This window comes from Candida dubliniensis, chromosome 1, assembly GCF_000026945.1.
Source record: "Candida dubliniensis CD36 chromosome 1, complete sequence".
In the NCBI taxonomy this organism is placed as follows: Eukaryota; Fungi; Ascomycota; class Pichiomycetes; order Serinales; family Debaryomycetaceae; genus Candida; species Candida dubliniensis.
The window spans coordinates 2,432,404-2,454,762 of record NC_012860.1 but is presented as its reverse complement, the minus strand read 5'-3'; the positions used below and the strand labels follow the sequence as shown (position 1 = coordinate 2,454,762).

At 33.8% G+C, this 22,359-nt stretch overlaps 14 protein-coding genes and 1 non-coding gene across 15 annotated transcripts; 9 read left to right on the top strand and 6 right to left on the bottom strand. All coding sequences in view use genetic code 12, as the record gives it.

Annotated features, from left to right (window-relative positions):
• Window positions 1–138: 138 nt before the first annotated feature.
• On the top strand, window positions 139–1,617 carry CD36_10270 (ribosomal RNA processing protein (10), putative; the record flags this gene model as incomplete). The annotated part of the gene is made up of 1 exon (XM_002417625.1): window positions 139–1,617. One exon carries the CDS (start codon window positions 139–141, stop codon window positions 1,615–1,617), a length of 1,479 nt encoding a protein of 492 aa, XP_002417670.1.
• A 223-nt stretch (window positions 1,618–1,840) lies between these two features.
• Window positions 1,841–2,577, top strand: CD36_10260 (ensosomal (Golgi, ER,...) cargo receptor, putative; the record flags this gene model as incomplete). Its single annotated transcript, XM_002417624.1, has 2 exons — window positions 1,841–2,062; window positions 2,143–2,577. 2 exons carry the CDS (start codon window positions 1,841–1,843, stop codon window positions 2,575–2,577), a joined length of 657 nt encoding a protein of 218 aa, XP_002417669.1.
• Window positions 2,578–2,888: 311 nt separating this feature from the next.
• CD36_10250 (MPT synthase sulfurylase, putative) lies at window positions 2,889–4,208 on the top strand (the record flags this gene model as incomplete). Its single annotated transcript, XM_002417623.1, has 1 exon — window positions 2,889–4,208. One exon carries the CDS (start codon window positions 2,889–2,891, stop codon window positions 4,206–4,208), a length of 1,320 nt encoding a protein of 439 aa, XP_002417668.1.
• A 62-nt stretch (window positions 4,209–4,270) lies between these two features.
• CD36_10240 (conserved hypothetical protein) lies at window positions 4,271–5,824 on the bottom strand (the record flags this gene model as incomplete). The annotated part of the gene is made up of 1 exon (XM_002417622.1): window positions 4,271–5,824. One exon carries the CDS (start codon window positions 5,822–5,824, stop codon window positions 4,271–4,273), a length of 1,554 nt encoding a protein of 517 aa, XP_002417667.1.
• Window positions 5,825–6,059: 235 nt separating this feature from the next.
• CD36_10230 (conserved hypothetical protein) lies at window positions 6,060–7,562 on the top strand (the record flags this gene model as incomplete). Its single annotated transcript, XM_002417621.1, has 1 exon — window positions 6,060–7,562. The coding sequence occupies one exon, from the start codon at window positions 6,060–6,062 to the stop codon at window positions 7,560–7,562; it is 1,503 nt and encodes a 500-aa protein (XP_002417666.1).
• A 503-nt stretch (window positions 7,563–8,065) lies between these two features.
• CD36_tRNA_0016 lies at window positions 8,066–8,173 on the top strand. The gene has a single exon. It is a non-coding gene (tRNA).
• A 367-nt stretch (window positions 8,174–8,540) lies between these two features.
• Window positions 8,541–9,377, top strand: CD36_10220 (conserved hypothetical protein; the record flags this gene model as incomplete). Its single annotated transcript, XM_002417620.1, has 1 exon — window positions 8,541–9,377. One exon carries the CDS (start codon window positions 8,541–8,543, stop codon window positions 9,375–9,377), a length of 837 nt encoding a protein of 278 aa, XP_002417665.1.
• CD36_10210 (U3 small nucleolar RNA-associated protein (6), putative) lies at window positions 9,374–10,669 on the bottom strand (the record flags this gene model as incomplete). The annotated part of the gene is made up of 1 exon (XM_002417619.1): window positions 9,374–10,669. One exon carries the CDS (start codon window positions 10,667–10,669, stop codon window positions 9,374–9,376), a length of 1,296 nt encoding a protein of 431 aa, XP_002417664.1.
• Window positions 10,670–11,135: 466 nt separating this feature from the next.
• On the bottom strand, window positions 11,136–11,897 carry CD36_10200 (40S ribosomal protein S17; the record flags this gene model as incomplete). Its single annotated transcript, XM_002417618.1, has 2 exons — window positions 11,136–11,546; window positions 11,895–11,897. 2 exons carry the CDS (start codon window positions 11,895–11,897, stop codon window positions 11,136–11,138), a joined length of 414 nt encoding a protein of 137 aa, XP_002417663.1.
• A 774-nt stretch (window positions 11,898–12,671) lies between these two features.
• On the top strand, window positions 12,672–14,009 carry CD36_10190 (SAGA-complex transcriptional adaptor subunit, putative; the record flags this gene model as incomplete). The annotated part of the gene is made up of 1 exon (XM_002417617.1): window positions 12,672–14,009. One exon carries the CDS (start codon window positions 12,672–12,674, stop codon window positions 14,007–14,009), a length of 1,338 nt encoding a protein of 445 aa, XP_002417662.1.
• Window positions 14,010–14,071: 62 nt separating this feature from the next.
• On the bottom strand, window positions 14,072–14,848 carry CD36_10180 (conserved hypothetical protein; the record flags this gene model as incomplete). The annotated part of the gene is made up of 1 exon (XM_002417616.1): window positions 14,072–14,848. One exon carries the CDS (start codon window positions 14,846–14,848, stop codon window positions 14,072–14,074), a length of 777 nt encoding a protein of 258 aa, XP_002417661.1.
• A 2,389-nt stretch (window positions 14,849–17,237) lies between these two features.
• Window positions 17,238–18,737, top strand: CD36_10170 (conserved hypothetical protein; the record flags this gene model as incomplete). The annotated part of the gene is made up of 1 exon (XM_002417615.1): window positions 17,238–18,737. The coding sequence occupies one exon, from the start codon at window positions 17,238–17,240 to the stop codon at window positions 18,735–18,737; it is 1,500 nt and encodes a 499-aa protein (XP_002417660.1).
• A 142-nt stretch (window positions 18,738–18,879) lies between these two features.
• Window positions 18,880–19,848, bottom strand: CD36_10160 (conserved hypothetical protein; the record flags this gene model as incomplete). The annotated part of the gene is made up of 1 exon (XM_002417614.1): window positions 18,880–19,848. The coding sequence occupies one exon, from the start codon at window positions 19,846–19,848 to the stop codon at window positions 18,880–18,882; it is 969 nt and encodes a 322-aa protein (XP_002417659.1).
• A 186-nt stretch (window positions 19,849–20,034) lies between these two features.
• On the top strand, window positions 20,035–21,519 carry CD36_10150 (aspartyl amino peptidase, putative; the record flags this gene model as incomplete). Its single annotated transcript, XM_002417613.1, has 1 exon — window positions 20,035–21,519. The coding sequence occupies one exon, from the start codon at window positions 20,035–20,037 to the stop codon at window positions 21,517–21,519; it is 1,485 nt and encodes a 494-aa protein (XP_002417658.1).
• On the bottom strand, window positions 21,502–22,110 carry CD36_10140 (conserved hypothetical protein; the record flags this gene model as incomplete). Its single annotated transcript, XM_002417612.1, has 1 exon — window positions 21,502–22,110. One exon carries the CDS (start codon window positions 22,108–22,110, stop codon window positions 21,502–21,504), a length of 609 nt encoding a protein of 202 aa, XP_002417657.1.
• Window positions 22,111–22,359: the final 249 nt, after the last annotated feature.

Here is a 22,359-nt window from a genome sequence, read left to right as displayed (position 1 = left end):
TTTTTTTTTTTCACACAAGAGTTTGATCTGAACTGAGGAAAGAAGAGATATAACCGAGAATGACAAGAAAAAAATTTGTAGGCAAAAAGAAAAAATTTTGGGAACCTCATCAGGAAATAAACCAAAAGAATATCGATAATGTCTTCAGAAGAAATTTTGCAGGGAGTAGAAGATATACACCTCAGCACTTCATCAGACTCAGATAGTGAATATGAGTTTGAAGAAGAGACCAAGACAAAAAGTTTGCAGCTGAGCTCTCAAACAATCACTGAGAAGGAGGATATAGTCACAAAATATGCAGACAAAATTAAAACAGATCCAATAAAAAAGGGACCAAAAATAACCAAAGATAGAGCTAATAGGGCCACAGTTGAACAAGTTTTGGATCCACGTACACTTCGATTTTTAGCTAAGATTATAAATAAGGGTACTATTTCAAGAATTAACGGATGCATAAGTACTGGAAAAGAGGCCAATGTGTATCACGGGACCAGCGATGACCCAGACAACGATAGAGAATACGCTGTCAAGATTTACAAGACTTCTATTTTGGTATTTAAGGACCGTGAGAGATATGTGGATGGGGAATTTAGATTTAGAAACACAAAGAATCAGAGTAATCCGAGGAAAATGGTTAAAGTGTGGGCCGAGAAGGAGTTTAGGAACTTGAAACGAATCTACCAGAATGGAATACCGTGTCCTGAACCAATTGAATTGAAGTCTCATGTTTTGGTTATGGAGTACTTAACAAGAGGAGATGGACAACCATCGCCCAAATTGAAGGATTATCCATTTAAGGATGTACAAGATATTGTCACATATTATCACAAGATGTTGTTTTATATGAGAAGATTATACCAGGAATGCCGATTAGTACATGCAGACTTAAGTGAGTATAACTCAATCGTGCACAAGGACAATTTATATATTATTGATGTTTCGCAATCGGTAGAGCCAGAACATCCCATGGCACTTGATTTTTTACGAATGGATATCAAGAATGTTAATGATTTTTTCAGCAGAAGTAAGATAAATGTGTATCCTGAACGTTTGATATTTCGATTTATTACCTCTGAGGGACATTTATTGGGAATTACTGATAACAGCGACCAGGAATTGGATAAATATCTAGAGACATTGCCATTGAAAACAGAGGATGATCAGGAAGTTGAGGATGAAATTTTTAGATCATTACATTTGGTTAGATCTTTGAATAATTTAGATGAGAGAGATTTTCAGAAATTCTCTGAAGGGAAAGTAGATACAATGAAAGATCTTGTTGCTTTGAAGCAAGGCGAGATTGAACCCTCTGGTTTACAAGACATTAATGGTAAGGAAGCTGATAGTTCTGAGGAGGAAGATAATGAAGATGAATCTGAAGAAGAGGAAGAAGAATATTCTTCTGAAGATGACGATGATGATGAAGTCGATGGTGTGTCTGAAAAGGAATGGGTTGAACGTGAACAAAATGCTCCAAAGGGTAAGAAATACGAAGACAAAGACGAGAAAAAGGCTAGAAAAGAGGCAGCAAAGTTGGCCAAGCAAGAGAAAAGGAAAACAAAAATGAAGAAGCACATTAAGAAAAAGATCATAAATAAGCGTAAAACAGGTAAATAGAGGTGTATAAATATAGTGCATTGGTAGTTACCATTGAAGAAAGTAATTGTAGTGTGTACTTTGCACAAAAACTATTTTGGTTGGTTGGTTCCGTTTTACGCGTTGTTTGAAATTACGTGGAAGATCAAAAATTTTCAACACTAACCTTTTATTATTTTTTTTTTTTTTTGACCAAACTGTATTATTCGTCTTCTACAGACTTTTACAACAACAATCCTATACCATGCTCAGTTTGTCTAGTAGCAAATGCATTGCTGCATTGGCTATGCTTTTGCAATTATCTAATGCATTACATTTCTATGTCAAAACTGGAGAAACTAAATGTTTCTATGAAGAATTACCTGAGAATACTTTGGTTGTGGGCAAAATCGATGCTTATGAAAAACAGGATCATAGCAACGAATATTTTAAGAATCCAAATTTGAAGGTTCAAATCACAGTTGAAGTATGTACACAAACTTACTATTCATGCGTTTGGAGGATATTGATACTAACTTTTCTTTCTTTCTTTGTTATTCGCAATAGGAAACATTCGACAACAACCACAAAGTAGCCAATCAAAAGTCAGCTCCAGACGGTGATTTTGCGTTTACATCCTTGGATTCTGGGGAACATAGATTTTGTTTGACGCCAGTATACAGTGATAAAACCAATAATAAAGTCCATCGTATCTTTTTTGATGTTGCCCAAGGCTCTGCCAACGAATATGTCGACTCCAAGTCTACAAGAATGGTGGATGATTTGGCTGTTAAAGTGAACCAATTATATGATAAATTGGATAAAATACACTGGGAACAAGAGCATATGAGAGAAAGAGAAGCTATCTTTAGAGACCAATCTGAATCTACTAATTCAAGAGTTGTCAAATGGTCAATTGTGCAGTTGGTTGTCTTAGTGGGTACTTGTGTTTATCAATTACGCCATTTGAAGTCGTTTTTTGTCAAGCAAAAGATAGTTTAAGCTTATTACTAATGTTTGATTTATATCAGTTAATTTGAATGTCGTATAGTTTCTCAATCAATTAAGTAGTAGAAATAAAACAAAATGTGCAGAATATGAGTCTATATATATATATATGTATCTGCCATGACTTCGGTTACAGTTGTTGATTTGTGTGATGTACTAGGAGGAATTAGTGCCATCGATGTTATGGCATCTGCAGATTTCCTCGCCAAACCTAGAAGATATATTAAAGACGGAAAAAAAAAAAAGAAAGAAAAATATAGAAAAATTCTCTAGTCTTCTTTTTGTTGCAAGTCATCATTTCTGTCATGTCCGAACCGTCTAAAGAAGAGCTTCTTGCCAAAATAGCGCAGTTGGAATTTGAAAATAATCAACTTAAACAACAACAACATGGTTTAAAATCCAAGAATGAACAGTTTTGTAAAATCGATGAGAATTTTAGTCTTGATGAGTATAAACGATATGGAAGGCAGATGATTGTACCTCAATTTGGCTCCTTAGAATCGCAGATTAAATTGAAAAACTCTAAAGTGTTGGTTGTTGGAGCTGGAGGGTTAGGCTCTCCTGCCTTGTTGTACTTATCTTCTGCTGGGATAGGAACGATTGGAATTATCGATCACGATACAGTTGATACCAGTAATTTGCACAGACAAGTGATACACAACACAGAAATGGTAGGCGAGTTCAAGTGTATATCTGCACAGAATTATATTAAAAAGCTTAATCCACACGTTATTGTTGATGTTTATCCTACGACATTGAGCAACGATAATGCGTTTGACATTATTCTGCAATATGATTTGGTGTTGGATTGTACCGATCATCCAGCTGTGAGGTATCTTATAAATGATGTGTGTGTTTTATTAGGAAAAACCATTGTTAGTGGCTCTGGGTTGAAATCTGATGGGCAGTTAACAGTTTTGAATTTTGCAAATAGTGGTCCTTGCTATAGATGCTTCTACCCGCAACCACCATCACCTGCTTCAGTCACATCATGTTCTGATGGTGGTGTAATCGGCCCAGCAATAGGCTTAGTTGGTGTTGCTATGGCGGTAGAGACAATAAAGATCATAACAGGGTATTACACCAAAGACAATTTTGTTCCCTTTCTCACATCGTATTCAGGTTATCCTCAGCAACAGTTGCGTGCATTTAAAATGAGAAAGAGACAAAAAGATTGTGCTGTATGTGGAGAGAATCCCCAGATATCCAGACGCATCATCGAAGATGGCACCATAAATTATAAAACATTCTGTGGAAGAGTGACTTTTGACCCTATTGATGACAAGTTTAGAATTTCGCCAAAAGACTACGATAGAGTTGTTCAAAATAAGCAAAGACATATATTACTTGATGTTAGACCACGCGAACAATTTCAAATTACTCATTTACCAAATGCAATTAACGTGCAATGGGACCCTGTATTCAGAAAGGCTGATACCATTCAACAATATTTACCAGAGGATTCCACCAAAGATAATGAGATTTATGTTGTTTGCCGGTTCGGGAATGATTCCCAGTTAGCTGCTAAAAAGCTTCTAGATTTGGGTTATTCGAATGTGAGAGATATAATCGGTGGTTTAGATAAATGGAGCGATGATGTGGATTCGAAGATTCCAAAATATTAGTTTTGTACTTCCTCAAGTAATGAATAATAATTATATCTGTGAGATTTTTATTTGTTCTTTTTCTATAGATATTCTGGATCCAACCTTTCTAGGAGAAGGATTCCAACAGCGGTACCAGCTGCATACGCTGAGCTCCCTACCCTGCTTTCGTTCCAGGCAGCTGCAGTTATATTCAGTTCTGTTCTCATCGAAGTCGGCAAGACAACTGCTTCCTGATCTTGTATTTGAACATCTGCCAACAATGTTATACGTTTGTCAGATTCCACAAAGACTTTCCATATCCTCAATGGTGTAACTTTGCTTGTGTTTGCATTGGTCCCCCAAAACTTTTTGAAATAGTTCATTATACAAATGTCTCCATTGGTGGCTCCAGTGATAAGAAATGGATGGCCGAGAACTTCAGACACTTTGCATATGGTGTAATAAGCATCTGAACGGGCCAAACTGGAAAATGTGCAGTGGCTTGTTCTTGGAAACGCAATCTGAGACTGTTCTGCTTGACTTGTGATTATAAAATTTTGTAATGGATAATTAAAATTGGGTTGAGTGTTCAGTTTTACTGTTGTTGGGTACATATCCTGTAATGGATTTTCGTAGACAAATGTTATACCTCGATGAGAGCCCGTGTGTATAATACATAAATGCTTACCTGCGGGGTCCTGTATGCACATTAATGACAGGATTGCACTCCAGCATATTCCTATTTTAAAATTAGGTATATTTAGGTCATTGTCGTTGCAATGAAATGGAAGCATGAACTCGGCGATTGATCCATCGTTAGACCCAACTACCAATTTTTCGCTACCAATGAAATCAAATGATGTTATATTAAATCTCACTGTACCTTCGTGTAGACTGTATGCAAAAGATGGCTCAGTAATAATTGAATATTGCGGTAGTGACTCCTCGATTTTAAATAGGTAAACATTTCCGTCGGTAAATAATCCTGTTAAAACGCCTAAGGTGGTTCCCTCAGCTTGCAATGGCGCCCATTTGAGATTTGAACAGACACCAAATTTGTTGGTAATCAACATGCTCTGTACTTTTAATTCGTTCTTATCAAAATCGTATTTCCAAATTTGAATTGCAGAATTGATACCCTGAGGTTTTGATTTATTGAAAATACTGAAATTAGGGTCATTCGCTTTGACTCCATTAATACTGTTAACTAATGACACTGCAAAGTAGCTGCTGGTACTATCTCCATTTTGTGGTAACCACTGTATGCTAGTGACGTGTCCTCCAACTGCAATTGCAAAGGCGTTTCGTTTGGTGTATTCTTGTAAATGGACTGGAATTTCTGGAAGCAAATCCACTGTAGTCGTGGTACTATCAGACTCTAAATTAAATGGGATCATGGACTTGAAATTTGCTCTGATGTAATCTTCATCAGTAGTACGGTATGTGAAGTTTTTTAGGTTTAGTTTGCTCAGTGAAATAGAATCAAATTTCCTTGACCTTGAAGAGTATTTCTCCACTAAGCTCTCATTAACAAACGCAACGTAATCATTCCAATCTTCCTTGTAATCATTGAGAAAATTAAAATGGTCAACATTATAGCCATAGTGACTTGTATACTTCAGTCTAAAAGATTTGTCTCTTAGTGGTTTCCACATATTTCAATGTTGTGAATCTCAATCACTTCGAAATTACAGTGTTTGTTTATATTTCCGCGAAGGTTTGTTTTGATGATGATGATGATACTCTTCAAAAAAAAAAGTTAAAATAAAAAAAATAAAAATATTCGAAATATTTATTAAAACCTGATTTTTTGGCTAGTTACCTTGTAAGCCAACTTTTGAAAACCTTAAAGTAGATATAATTTTATGGATTGGCCATTGTTGTTATTCGATGAATTCTAACTCATTTATAGCTAAGGGTGGGGGAGATCAGCCACTGGCGTATAATAGTACAATTGATGAATCAACACTAAATGAAGTCCCCTCAGAGAATAGTGAATTAACACCAAAATTATCGGAAGAGTTAAACGACTGTTATGACCATAGAAATGCACATTCAGAAAGTTTCAGCAACGATGATTCTCCAAAGAAAAAGAGGAAGAAAAGGTCACTTTTGGATGATGATTTCTTCTCATTAGCAGGATCATTTGAGAAGAGAAAGAAGAAACACAAACACAAGCATAAACATAAACAAAAAGAAAAAGAAAAAGAACAAGGTGTGCAAGATCAACAAATTCAAAATTACGAGGTGATAGAAGATCTGACGCCACAACTGACAACGGTGTTGACGGAGAAGGGGTTTTTTAATGAATTAGCTTCTTCTCAATCAGATATACCGAGAAAGAAAGGAAAGACAGTTCAACCAGAGAAGTCTCAGCTGCGTTCAGTATCCATCACCCCACCATTGGTAGATAAAAACAAGATAAGGAATGAGGTAATGAATAGACTAAATAAGGAACATATGAGTAGCAACATTCCAGACATAGAGGACTCGGAAGAAGAAAGTGATCATGAATTAGAAGAATTGTTGAAATTGAAATCTCAAATGCCAAAGTCACAAACTGAGTCTTCCCCAGAGATTTATACATTTGATGATGAAAGTGAAAAGAAAAGAAAATATATTGTACGAGTAACATCCAAGCTACCTGCGGTTCAAAACCAAATTTTGGAGGTAGACTTTGGAACCAAAGGATTGAAAACATTCGAAAAGATACTAAAGGCAGCAGTTGATTATTTCAGATCAGCTTTGGCACTGGTATTGACACCGCCTCAATTATTGAGATATAGGCCAGAAGCCGCCAGTTTGGTATGGGTTGAAGGTAGGAAATTGGTCCATCCTTTTTTCACGCCGAAAACTTTACGTGTACCACCGCCAGCAGAATTTAATCCATTATTTGAAAAAATTGAAAACATGAAACCTACTATTATTAAATTTTTCTTGATCCCAAAAGAGTATGATAGTACGTTTATGCATATATATCCCGAGCTTCAAGCTAATCAACCTATTGAAGCTGCAATTGATCCAATCGAAATTTCTGAAAATGAGTTTAATAGCAACGAATCTGATGACGATGAAGAGGAAGAGGAAGAGGAGATTGTTGCTCAAGAGGAACAACCTACATCGAAACCCGCTTCATCGGAGGAGCCTGTTGGTTCTAATTTATTTGTTATTGGGCTTAAAGGTAAAGATAACAAGCGTGTTGAAGTTAAAGTTTCTCCTGAAACACAGTTAAGGAAGTTACTTTCATATTATTTAAGGCATAAGCGGTTGAGTGAAGACACTGTGGATTTGTCTAAAGCTAAGCTTATATTTGATGACGAAGAAATGGATTTGAATGATACGGTGGGGGACACAGAGTTGGAAGAAGATTACGAAATACAAATTGTCCTTTGAAATGTGTATTATGTGTTAATAGTCTATTTGTAACAATACTGTAATTAAATAAATTATTTTTGGGAATTGTTTGAGATAATTTTTTTGGCTTGATTTTCGCAACAAATTTTGATTGAAATAAACTTCAGTTTGAGTTATAGATTAGATAATGAAAACAACTTCTTGATATGGTATAACTTTCAATACTACTAAAACAAAAGTATTTACTTGAGTCACCGTATTAGCAAGAGAGTTGCATTGGTGTTTAACAGAAGAAAACACACACACTTCATAACTCACACGATCCATGTTTTTTTTTTTGATATGTTGTGAAGAAGTGTTCAAAATGGAGATACTTGACCACAAATACAAGTCTTTTCATAGAATATAAGTCAATAGATATTTCAGAGTTGAAATATATTTCTCTTTACAACCAAATAAAGAAAAACAACCATTTACATTTAATAGATTTACTAGTTAATTGTTTTGACTTAGTAAACTAGATTAACTTTTTCTTTCGCAAAGCTCCAGTGGCGCAGAGGTTAGCGCTTCGTGCTTATAGAATTATTCACTATGCCAAACGCACAGTCGTTGAGACGCGACGGTCGTGGGTTCAAACCCCTCCTGGAGCATTTTGCATTTCCTTATTTTTTTTGCATATTTAATGTGAATCCTATTTTTTTTTGTTACACAAGAAATCGTCTTTCTTTGTATAAAAGCAGTGAATTGGAAAAGTACCTTATTATTATGTTTATGTAACTTAAGAAATTTATCAACTTTTGTAGATTACGTGTCATGCTTGGAGCTTAAGTCAGACTAGAATTTAATCAAACTGAAAAAAAAAGAAAACAGAAAAATGACAACAAAGAAATGGGAAAAAAAAACATCCCAGCTAGAAGAATACAGGCAGTTTAATTTCTTCTTTTTGTATTGCTTGTTCCATTTCTAGTATTATATATATATATATAATCTTTCAAATTAGTGTCTTTAACATTCAATATGAGATTATCAACAGTAATATTTCTTTCATCATTATCACTTACCCATGCGACTGGTTGGTATCCAGTTGATTCAAAACAGGAGATTCCTAGTGAGATTGTTCCATACACCAAGGGCCAAGAAGTAACATTTGGATGCATCCAAAGAAACATTGATAACGGTGAACATAAATTTGATGAAAAAGAAAATATCATATACGGACCATTTCCAACATGTAAAGAAACAGGGAAACCATTAGCATTCAAATACGGAATAAATGAAGATATAAATTGTACCATTCAATTTACTGACGAATTGTATCATTTGTTTCAATTATACTTACACGAAGATGCTCCATTCAGCTGCAGACTACCATTGTCATCTGATGTTTTACTGATTGAAAAAGGAGGTGCATCGATTCCATTAACTTTCAATATTAGAGGATCATTGTCTGAGTCTCACATTGATATTGATCATTCAATGAATGTACTCATTACCAAACCAGCTAACAATGATCCAAAACAATTTACATTTGTAAGTGCCATAGCATATGGTGCGGGAACAAACACTACCAGAGCAGTTATTGGAGACCAAGTGACCATGACTTTTGCTGTCAGATGGTTAGATCAATTAACCCCAGTGGATTCGAATAGAGGACAAAAATTACCATATCAAGATGGGTTTTACAGATTTCCGACATCGTTTGTGCCAATTAGTTACTCATTGTTTTATTTCTACTTACTATTAACAAGTTTTATATCAGGGATGGCAGTGATAGCATTTTCTTATAAATGGATCAGTCTCAAAATCACAAAACACAAATATATGCCAGTGGATGACGAATCAAAACAAGATTAATTGATAGTACGGCATTTTTTGATGATTGCTTTGAGCAAAGCATCGATTTTCTGAGAAGGGTGCTCTTTATCATTAAAGAACTGATTATTTAATTTGTTTATAAACATATTAGTCAACATGTCCCTTTCTGCACCGTCTTGTAACTTGCGTTTGTAGGCAATAAATTTGTTCACAGCTAATTGCAAAGTCTCGGCCAACTTATTGCTGTCGACAGTGACAGCTCTGATTGGCAATGTTATATCAATAAGTAGCGTTCTCAAATCAGTGGCATATTCTCTTTGAACGTAGCTCAACACATGCAAGTACAAGTAATCTCTATTCAAATCAGGAAATTTTTCAATTAATGCTAAAAATTTGTCAACGATTTCAAATACTTTATCATCAGGCTTAATTGCTGTTGAGTATTTTGGTATAGACTCAAGCAAAGCTGGAATACATAAATCAAATATAGTTAACACCACGTCACCTTTCAAAGCTGGGTTAGTCTCTGGATTCCCTAACATATTCATATCCGCTTCCGGTAACTGATTCAACTGATCCTTTATTTCCTCAGTGCTAGGCAATTCAATTTTATCACCAGCAAATTCATCGCCATTATCATCTGATTTCTTGATATCTTGTATTAATTTGGCTTCTTCGGTTTCCATGGCTTCACGTTGTTGCTTTTCAGTGATTAAACCCAAAACTTTTCTTCTGGCTAACAATTTCGATATATAAGTTAGTTCAAATTGAGCATAATTTAACCATAACTCAAGTGATTCCGAATTCAATCTCAATCCTCTTTGGAATAAAACTCTAGCACCTTTGGCGTTACCATTGGTTTCAAACTCATACTTTGCAGCAGACAACCAAGCATTAATGTTTCTTGGCTGTAATTGTAACAATCGAGAGTATACTTTATATATAACTTTAATGGCGCCATTTGATTTTGCAAATCTCAAATATTGAGACCATAACTCAGTTTCTCCAGGATACCTTCTGGTTGCTCGATCAAAAATAAACATAATACGACGAGTTCCTGCCCAATCACTTATGCTGGGTTTAGTTTCAATCATTCCAACTTTACTTAATCTATTATATCTCTTTTTACGCAACTTTTCAAGGTTCGTTTCAAATTCAGCGTATCTTAAAAAATCTTTTGGTTTACAACCACGTCCAGTAATTCGATGTTCAAAATCTGTTCGTCTTCTCATAATCATGATGATTTCATTTTTATCGAAAAGTCCTTTAATCTTAAGATCCTCCAATTCTGGAACCGATTGTTCCAAGTAATATCTAATCTTTTCAGCCATGAGTGAGTTTTAAGGAGAAAGGTAGTTGAAGGTGTATGAAGATGGGGTTATTAGAAACAAGCTCAATTTTCACTCTCATATAATTTTTTTTTTTTTTTGAATTTGTGAGATGAGATATGTTAAGAAAAATGCCACTATGTTATTTGAACCTACTTACTCTTTTCCTCCTTCAGAAATCACATATCCAAAGGTTAGCCACTTGTTTACTCGATAATTTAATCATATCAAGTTCAAGTCCAATTTACAATATGTTTACACTTTTAAGCATGTATATATATGACATGAATTTGATTTTTTTGTATTATTTTTCTTTCTTTCTTCTCTCGTATTTAATACTATATATAACATAATACCAACAGGAATAATAAAGAAAAAGAAACAATTAAATAACTAGAATTACATTAAATTACCCCAGAAAGAATTTGATTTATATAGATGATCGTAATGAAGACTCAAACAATCCAATTTAGTTTCTTTTAGCAAATCTTCTTGGACCTCTTTGAGCAGAGATTGAAACAGTTTGAACTGGAATCTTGAAACCCAAAGATTTGACCAAATCAGCAGTATCAGCATCAATTTCTAATTGACCATTAGTGTGAGACAAGTCCAAAGCAGAAACTTCTGGAACGTATTGATCCTTTCTTTCTCTTTCTTCTTCTTGTAATTTGAAAGAAATACCTCTAACTGGACCTTTTTGAATTCTTTTCATCAAATGGGTGGTGTAACCAGCAATCTTGTTTCTTAATCTTTTAGATTGAATGACAGCAATTTCAGAAGTCAATCTTTTGTTAGTTTCGAAATCCAAAGTCAATTTTGGGTAAAATCTTTCGATCAAAACCTTGGAAGCTCTTTTAACAGTCTTAGTTCTAACACGACCCTACAATTAATTATTAATTTGTTAGTATTACAAAAAAATTTCCTGGATGATCTTCTCATACTTTCCCCTATTTCTAGTGCCTCTCCAAATGTTCCATGATTGATATAAAAATGTACTTCCCTAGTAAAGTTGACAATTAAAGAAAACAGTACTATTAAATTGATGAAATAGTTATCCTGGAACTAAATGAATACATGGAAGTTTAAATTTTTTTTTCCATATTTATATCTCTTGATGAATTCGTTGATACTCTTGCCCATAATCGTTAAATTGTCTTGATTTTGATTTCAATAGTTATATAAGTCCTAGAATAGGGGGAGCGCATGTAATGGTGGATTTCAAACATACCATCTTTGTTGATTATTTGCTATATTATACTAATATTCAATATCAAATAGAAAGAATTTTCAAAATTCTTAATATTGATTTTTTCTGTGTATACTGCGACCTGGTACAACAAGAGAGGGACGTGTACACATGCACGAAAATTATTAATAGTGTGTGTGTCTAATAAAGTTAGAAAATATGAACCGAAAAAAGATGACAACAGCTTCTCAAAAAAAAAAAAAAAAGCAATACTGCATAGAAAAAAGTCAGGTGCAAAGTATTAAGTTTAGGGCTATAAACCTAATAATGACAATCACGTGATGTAAATGTATTTTTTTTTTCTCGTTTATCATAAATTTTTGTTTCTCCCAGAAAAACTATGGGATCGAAAGAAAAAAAAGTGATTGCTTGGGGGCAAACAAACCATTATTGGTCAACATAATTATCATAATATCATCACTTTTTTGGACAATTTCCTAATATTTTATCATATATAATTCATATTTTGCTGTACATTATAGAGCATTTTCACTTCATTTTGATTGATTGATTACTAGATCTTGATTGATTCAAAATCCAAAATTGATTATCATTCCTTCCCCTCCATTTTCTTTTCTGCTGTATTATTTTTAATTTGTATTTCCATTTGTTTTTATTTTTTTTCGTCATTCTACACACATTGAACTGTATCCCCCACAACAATCCTCCAATACTCGGAATTACTGCAAAAAAACATAAGATACACAAATAAGTGAATAAGTATATATTTCAGATTGATAAAGAAAACAAATTATCATCATGGATTCAAGAACAAAATTGTTTCACTGTGACGTTTGCAGTTCAGATTGTACTAATAGAATACGTATTCAATGTGCAATTTGTACAGATTATGATTTATGTGTACCTTGTTTTGCTGCAGGATTAACTACTGGAGATCATAAACCATGGCATGATTATCAAATTATTGAACAAAACACATATCCAATATTTGATCGTGATTGGGGAGCAGATGAAGAATTATTATTAATCCAAGGATGTGAAACTTCTGGGTTAGGTAATTGGGCTGATATAGCTGATCATATTGGTAATCGATCTAAAGAAGAAGTTGCTGAGCATTATTTTAAAATATATTTGGAAAGTAAAGATTATCCCTTGCCGGAAATGAATAAAGATTTCACCGATGTTTCACCATTACAATTTCTTGAAGAAAGAAAGGAACGATTAGAAAAACGTAAAAACATACCGTTACCACCACCTAGAGGGAAACCTGTTGCCTCGGTGCCATTGTGTCATGAAATTCAAGGTTATATGCCTGGTAGATTAGAATTCGATCATGAAGCAGAAAACGAGGCGGAAATACCCATCAAAGATATGGTTTTCGATCCAGAAGACCTGGCTAATGATATAGATTTGAAACTAACCATATTGGATATTTATAATTCTCGATTAACAACTAGAGCTGAACGTAAACGAGTAATGATTCTCAATCATTTATTGGATTACAGGAAAAATATTAGTGTAGATAAAAGGAAATCTAAAGAAGAAAAAGAGTTATTGAAAAAAATCAATGCCTTCATTAGAATACTAACACCAGAAGATTTTGAAAGTTTTTCTCGTGATTTATTGACAGAATTGAAATGTCGTATGAAGATTCAACAATTACAGACGTGGAGACGTCATGGAATTACTACTTTAGAGGACGGGGCAAAATATGAAAAAGATAAAGTCATTCGAGCTGCACATTATCAAAGAATGGGCAATGGTACAGGTTCTGGTAGACATTCACAAACACCAGGATTAATGAATGGTAGTTCTTTCAATGGTAATGGCCATCGTAATAAATTTTCACCACAACCTGAATTTAGATCAAAATCAACTACTGCTAGAGCTCCTTTGGATATTAGTCATGCCGCTGATTTTGAATTATTATCAGCTGAGGAAAAACAATTATGTGCTACATTAAGAATATTACCTAAACCTTATTTGGCTATTAAAAACCAATTGATGAGAGAAGCCGTTAAAAACAATGGTATATTGAAAAAGAAAGATGCTAGACAAGCATTAAAAATTGATGTCAATAAAGCCTCAAAAATTTATGAATTTTTTGTGCATATGGGATGGTGTTCTCAAGGATAACATAGTTTTTTTTTTTTTTTTTTTTTTTTTTTTTTTTGCATAGATTTATATGGTAATTGGGTTTAAATACCACGTTCAATTATTTCTGCCAATTTAGCTCTAATTAGATTGAGTTTCTCTATTAATTGGTTCTCTTGTATCATTAAATCATGAGCATGATTATTAACTATTGTGTTTAAAAATTCAAATTGTTGGAATAATTTGTATCGCTTTGTGATTAACAATCGATACAACATCATTTCTTGTTGAATCGATTCGATTAAAGCATCACTCCAAATTGAAAATGATAGCTCTGTAGGGATTTCCATGGTGGTGGTTTGTGAATTGATATAAACAGGATTACTACCAATTGGACAAGATAGTGGATCGACATTGAATTCAAACACTTGTTTACTCCAATATGACCGATCTAGTAACAGTTGATCTTCAAGAATACTACTTTCATTAGTTGCATGAGAAGATTGGATTGGAATAATATCTATTGGGTGTTTTGTAATCTGTGATTCAGATTGACTTGCATCAGGTTCCGTGGGCAATACTTCTCCTGGATGTTCAGATGGAGATAATTGTTTTAATGGTGACGAGTTAAGCGTAACAATATTGTTTATATTGCTATTATCATTGCTACTGGTGGTAGTAGTAGTAGATGTGGATGTTTTTAAATCTCGAGACTGCTCTGAATTGGCATGACCTGGCACAGTGGTTTCTTGAACCATGTAACGAGAAGAATTAGTACTTTTCAACTTTTTGCTTCTGTGTCCATGTTTGGTAGATGATTTCCCAGAACTATGAGTGGTTGAATCTGTTACTGTTGACATAGAATGTGCATTCTTAGCCATGCTTGACAGGTTGTTGTTTGTTTAACTATTTGGGTTGCAAAAGAATTTTTTCTTTTTTTTTTCCAAGTTTAACTTACTTGGACTACAAGCCCTGGCATTAAGAGTATCAAGAAAACAGAAACAATAATAGACATTACAATCTTATCTAAGGCCAGTTTCTAGAACATTAATAGTGTTTGTCAAATGTACCGATTGACAACAGCATGGAGACAAAGAAGCAGTCCCTTGATGAAAAAGGATGATGCATGATAACAAATTCAGATAAGATTTAATCTGCAAACTTACAAAATGAAGGTCGGAATATATTGATACCAATTATTAGCAGGTAATTAAACCGATTATTTGCAAAATAAAGGAAAAAGAGTTCCATTAATTACACTGCAAGTGTTCCAATTGTTTTCTCAATTGTACCAGCCACGGCAGTACGTGTAGTAGTAATCATGTCAACCTAATGATTCAAGCTGTAGAATCATATAAAAGATCTACTTCGGTTATTAATTTCCATTAACAACCAAGGAGACTAAATGGCACTAGAAATTGATTTCTGATATCTGTTGTTGTTGTAAAGGTGACGACGATTGCTACCATAGGATGATTGGAATACCTGCTTTGTGTCATGTTATTTATAAAATAACAATCTTGCTTGATGTACCTTGTGCGATATTCAACAACACAAAAATTACAGAAATGCAACATTCAATAGCTAACGGCCGAGCCAGTCACCTTAGGACACTGGATCTATTGTTCACCGGCTACCTATTTTTTATCCACTGAAAAAACAAAAAAACCTAGCAAAAGGTATTTTATTTCTTTTTTTTAGAATAAACAGATACGTTGCACTGCTCAATAGTTACTTATTGTGGTGATGATGTCTTTTATAATCAAAGGTTAATTGGTTGGTTAATTGGTTGGTTAGTTAGTTGGTGATAGTGCAAAAAAAAAAAGGGAGTACAAAATAATTTTCGCAATTTAAGTCATCATGCATATCTAATTAGAGAAAAAAACAGGTGATTTTTTCAGTATTGTGTAATTTCCCGAACTTCAGGTTACAACAAGTAACAACTATAAACGAGAATGAAAAGGAAAACTGAACTGAGGGGACGTCAAAGGTTTGATTACGAAGTAGTTGTAGAAGTTTAGCTAGCAATTGATTAGTTCGATTTGGTTAGTCAATAGGTCAAGCTATAAATATATCTAGTTATATTCTAACATTAGAACATTAGAACATTTAGCCCCTGAAGCCATAGAATCCATTAGTTTGTTATTATTTATATTCCTGATACTCTTCACAATAAAAAAGTATTTGGTTAGAGTGAAATTGGAAAGTTAAATGTAGATTAAAGGATAAAAGATATACGCAGGGCATTTACATCTGCATCTGATATGAAAAACGTTTCGGCAACACAAGAGATACATCGGAGGTTGGCTTAATTTTCAGACCCACCTCTAACCTCCTTATCGTAAATGATATAAAACACCACCTCACCGGATGAAAATACTTCAAAAATTAGTTAATTTGTTGGATCGCATTCTAACCTGTAGATAATATATATATATAGCTAGTAAAGAACTGTTAGTGTAAGCGAACTCCGACCTGGCGAATGAATCTAGCTTTTTTTGATTGGACGATTCAGCATAGACTGAGCTTCTAGTATTCACATATCTTTCCAATTGAATATGTAAAGAAATCGAGTTTATCAAGTCTCTTGATGATTCACAGTATAGTCCATTAGTAAGCAACACAGTCTTTTGAGCTAAAATCATTTGACAGTTGTATGTAGGCTACTTATTGTTTTATTGTTCTTTTACATTCTAAACCTGGTTTAGCACAAAAGCTCAATAAAACAATAGAATTGAATGGGTTTGTTTGTTAAGGAATTATTATTTTCCTTCACTTCTAGTACTACCAACTACAACACCACTACCACCACCACCACCGCCGCCACCAAAGTGGTACAAGAAAAAGTGATCTGATTTTTAATCGTTGGTTGGTTGTGGCTCCATACAATTCATTCATACATAAAAAAATAAAAACCCTCAAAAACTTATTATTTAATTTCAAACCAAATTTCTCAAAAGCTGATGATATATGTATGATATGAATGTGTTACATTTCTCTCACCTCCCTTTTTCTATGCCTATTATAATATAACCTCATATTTTACACCGTATAAATTCTCTCACTTTTTTTTTCTTCTCTTTGTATGGGCTAATAATATAACAATATCAACCACTGAAACCAAAAGTAAAAAAAAAAAAAAATAGAAAAAAAGAAAAAAATAAAAAAAAGGAAACATTAATTAATCCTTTTTTAGTCTTCTACCTTGTTATTACGATATACTTCCCAGTTTACGTCGGATATATCCTTTAAAACTCCTTCTTTAGAATAATGCCAGAGTACTTGAAATTTCATTCTAAACCGTCAGGTAGACATGAAGGTAAACAACATATCATAATTGTTGGGGCAGGTATTGTTGGAGTATGCACAGCTTATTACCTTGTAAAACATCCTAAATTTGATCCTGAGAAATATCATATCACACTTATAGAAAGTAAAAGAGTTGCCGGAGGTGCAAGTGGTAAAGCAGGTGGTTTACTAGCCTTATGGGCATTCCCAGAACAAATTGTCTCATTATCGTTCGACCTACACCAACAACTATCAAATGAATATAATGGAGAGAAAGAATGGGGGTACAGACGATTGACTACTGTTTCCTTGGAAGGAGATATATCACATTTAAACAATAAAAAGAATAATAAACATGGCGGCGAAGAGGACGAGGACGAGGACGAAGACGAGGATGAAAACAGCGAGGGTCAAGATGAGTTTGATGACGTTAGTTTTAAACAAGTGACTGCTCATGATAGTGATTCCTCTTCTTCAATAAGTGACAGACCACCTAAAAAGACTTCCAGAAATACAAGGTCATCATCTACAGCTCAATTGGGATCATTGAAAAGCTCTTTGCCCCCAACGTTGAATTGGATCACATCTTCATTAATTGAAAGTTGCTCAAAATTAGGAGGCACCGACACAACTGCACAAGTTCATCCTTACAAATTTACTAATTTTATTTTGAAAAAAGCCGTTGAAGAATCAAAGGGTGCATTAGAAATGATTTTAGGTAAGGTAAACCAAATTACTTATTCGGAAGAATCTGGATCCGCAACTGGTGTAGAGTATCAACCTACTTCTGTGAAAGAGGACAAAAACCAAGATGAAATAATTAATGTTGAAGCAGATCAAATTGTGTTGACAGTGGGACCTTGGACATCAAAGATCTTACCCGATTGCCCAATATCGGGATTACGAGCACATTCAATCACCATTGCCCCATTTAAAGATCAACCTGTTAGTCCGTATGCCATCTTTACTGAATTTAAAACAGGTCCATATTCATACATATCGCCGGAAATTTACGCTCGTCAGGACGAGGTGTATGTATGTGGAGAAGGTGATTCAACGGTTGCTGTCCCAGAAACTACAGATGATGTTGAAGTGGTTAAATCCAAATGTGATGAATTGTTCCGACAAGTTGGTAAAGTTTCACCTAATTTAAGAAGAGGTCAAATTTTAAAACGTCAAGCATGTTACTTGCCCGTGTTGGACGTTCCTTCTTCAAGCGGGCCATTGATAGGAGAGACCAATGTGACTAATTTATATCTTGCATCGGGTCATTCCTGTTGGGGGATCAATAATGCACCGGGAACAGGTAAAATTATGAGTGAGTTGTTATTAGAAGGTGAAGTGAAATGTGCCGAGATCTCTAGTTTGGATCCATCGCTATACTTTGATGCTAGTGTATTATTTGAAGACGAGGTGGAGGAAGATGATTATGAAGATGATTATGAAGATGAAGATGAAGCAGCAGAAGAGGATGAATATTAAATAAAGAAATAGGAAAATGGGCAAGAAAGAATAAGATATAAAAAATAGTAAAAAACAGTTATAGAAAGTGTATATAAACATGAGTATGAATTTTTCTTAAAACTTTTCACTAAAAAAAGCATGCCCAGCTAAGATTATCTCTTTAATCTAATTTCTTATCATCAGTAATAATACCTCGTTTCGATTTCTGTTGTTTCTTTTGTAAAATCTTTTGTTTCAAGTAATTAAAGAATGAAATGATCTTCATCATGAAAAGACTTAAAATCATTACAAATATTGTCGTAATTAATTTTTCATTCTTTTCCCATAATTCATAATCAAACAAATGGATTTCATCTTTCTTTTTATTTCTATAATACCTATCATTACTATCTCTTATTGGATTCCAATTTGGTTCTACTTTATGAAATCTATCATTTTTTTCAATTTCTCGATTGTGAAATGGATCATTGATAATATCATCGAAAATTTCAAATGATGCTGGAGTTTCTTCCATTAAAAATCCGGGGACTGGGTGAACAATCCCTGGGGTTAAACTTGTTAAAATAATCGTATAATGAGGAGACGGCAATTTTCTTAAAATTTTTCTAATCAATTGATCATGTTCAAATATTTCTTTTACTCTCTCATCATGATTCCCACTTGATAATGGTGATAAATCAATTCGAATAACTCGTTTCCGAATATCAAAATAATCAACCACTTCATCTTCACTATCGTGCCAAACATTGATTGTTTCGGCATCACAATTATTGATTATGTATTGTTCAAGAAAATCTAAATCTATTGGGTCTTCAACTCTAGGTAATCCAACAATCGTCGATGACATATATAAATATTTCCTTAAAAAAGGCCAATTATCTTTCTTTGCTGTAGTTAAATCAGCATAGGTTAATCCTGGTTGATTGATAAGTAGATAGGCATCTGAAGAACATTCAGTTATTAGTTTCTTAAGCATATTGGTCACAGAGGTAACATTGTGAGGCAAAGTGTTTGATGGATTGATCTCTTGTTTCAAACCTCGAACTAATTTATGAGAAGCAACCAATACTGGAGTTAATCGACATAATATAAGTGGAATAATATATGCTAGTAGGAGGAATGATCTCATTTTTATCTCAAGAAATGAACTGAACTTTTGAGTTTTAATCATATCGTGACGTATAACAATTTTTTGTTTGTCTAGAGCTTTTTTTGGTTGGTTCCAAAAATTCGTGCCGTTGCTTAGACACTTTCTAAATTTTTGACAACAATTTTTATCATCATCATCATCATCCTGTTACTCCATAAACCAAAAATGGCTTCAACATCAAGTAGTAAAGAGTTGAAATATGCTCAAGAATTTGTCGACTTTGTCAATGCTTCTCCTACTCCATACCACGCTGTAAACTCAGTCAAATCATTATTGTCTGAAGCAGGGTTTCAAGAAATCCACGAAAGAACCAATTGGTTTAAATTTCATGGTTTACAAAAAGGCGGTAAATATTTTGTCACCAGAAACGGATCCTCAATAATTGCATTCACAATTGGTGAACAATTTAAAAATGGGAATGGGATTGCTATTGTTGGTGCTCATACTGATTCACCATGTCTTCGTATCAAGCCAATTTCGAAAAAAAACTCCGAAGGTTTCATTCAAATTGGTGTAGAACAATATGGCGGATTGATTGCTCATTCTTGGTTTGATCGTGATTTATCTATTGCAGGAAGAGTTTATGTCAATGAAAATGGGCAATTTGTTCCAAAATTATTGAAGATTGATAAGCCATTATTAAGAATTCCAACATTGGCAATTCATTTAGATCGTGATGTCAATACTAAATTTGAATTCAACAAAGAAACCAAATTGGTTCCAATTGCTGGTCAAACATCAATTGATAGAAATGAAAAGGAAACCTCAGCTACCAAATCATGTGCGGATGATCCTAATTTACAATTAACTCCTGATCAATTTGAATCAGTTCAAAATGTTATTTCAAGACATAATAAATCTTTAGTAGAATTAATTGCTAAAGAACTTGATGTTGAACCTACAAAAATTGAAGATTTTGAATTGATTTTATTTGATCATCAAAAATCTACCATTGGTGGTTTAAACGATGAATTTATTTTCTCACCTAGATTAGATAATTTAACTTCTTGTTTTACTGCTGCCAAAGGTTTAGTCGAATCAATTAAGAGCTTACCAAAGGAGGAAGGAATTTCTTTGATCTCATTGTTTGATCATGAAGAAATTGGAAGCGTTTCAGCACAAGGTGCCGACTCTACATTTTTACCTGATATAATTCAACGTTTAACAAAATTTGATTTCGATAACAACAACAACAACAACAACGTAGATTATTTCCATGAAACAATGTCGAAATCATTCTTGTTATCTTCCGATATGGCACATGGAGTTCATCCAAACTATGCTGATAAATATGAAGGACAAAATCGTCCACAATTGAATTTAGGTCCTGTTATTAAGATTAATGCTAATCAAAGATACGCCACAAATTCACCGGGAATTGTATTATTAAAGAAAGTTGCAGACAAAGTCCAAGTTCCATTGCAATTGTTTGTTGTTAGAAATGATTCACCTTGTGGATCCACCATTGGTCCTATCTTAGCTGCCAAATTGGGAATCAGAACATTAGATTTAGGAAATCCTCAATTATCAATGCATTCAATTAGAGAAACGGGTGGCACTTTTGATATTCTTAAATTGACAGACTTATTTAAATCATTTTTTGAAAACTACATAGAATTGGATAGAAAAATTTTAGTTGACCATCTTTGAATTTAATGGGAACACATTTTGCGTTGAATACCCAATAACATTTCCTGGAGGGTAATATGAACACACAATATATAATGCATTCAAACTAGTATTAGCACCACAAGATTTGTAAGCACAACCAAGAGAATTGGTATTGTTCCACACAAGTGCAGTGAAATGGTTATACACATTTTCAGAACCATATACATAAGCATCTCCTTCATCATACCAGGCTTCTATAGCTCCTATGGGCAGATAACCAAAAGCTAAATTTTCCCCATATTTACCACCAGAATGTTGTAATGTTCCTGAACAAGAATATTCAGCTGCAAATTGATACGCATAGTTGAAAAGTTCTGAAGACCATTTGAGTGGACAACTTTGATGAAGTTTCCTCTTGATGTTGTGTTCTTTCAACATCAATTCAGCAAATGTTCTGTTTAGATAGAATGGTCCTAGGTATTCATTTATATCATTTGGTACACACAGCTCGGTTGTTGTGGAGGGTTCCACTTCCACTACCAAATGTAAATATTCCACTTTAACAATTCTACCGACTATTATCAGCAGTAATAGTAGTAGTTTGAGATAAATAAACAAGAAGGCTTTCATGCTCTTTTCTTTCCTTGTTAAGGATTTCCAAAAAGTGAAAACAAGAACATGGTGGAATTGTATTGAATACCTTTATATTATTATTGCCAAAAAAGTACAAGAATTGTGCGAGAATTATCATGTTTGGTTATGAGAACAACTTGAAACATTTTCAAAGCATGTTGAAAACAATCTTACAGAAATTATAGATTAAACTAGTCTCGGTAGTTCGAGAGAAAGAATGAGAAAGAAATACTTCTCACCATATTG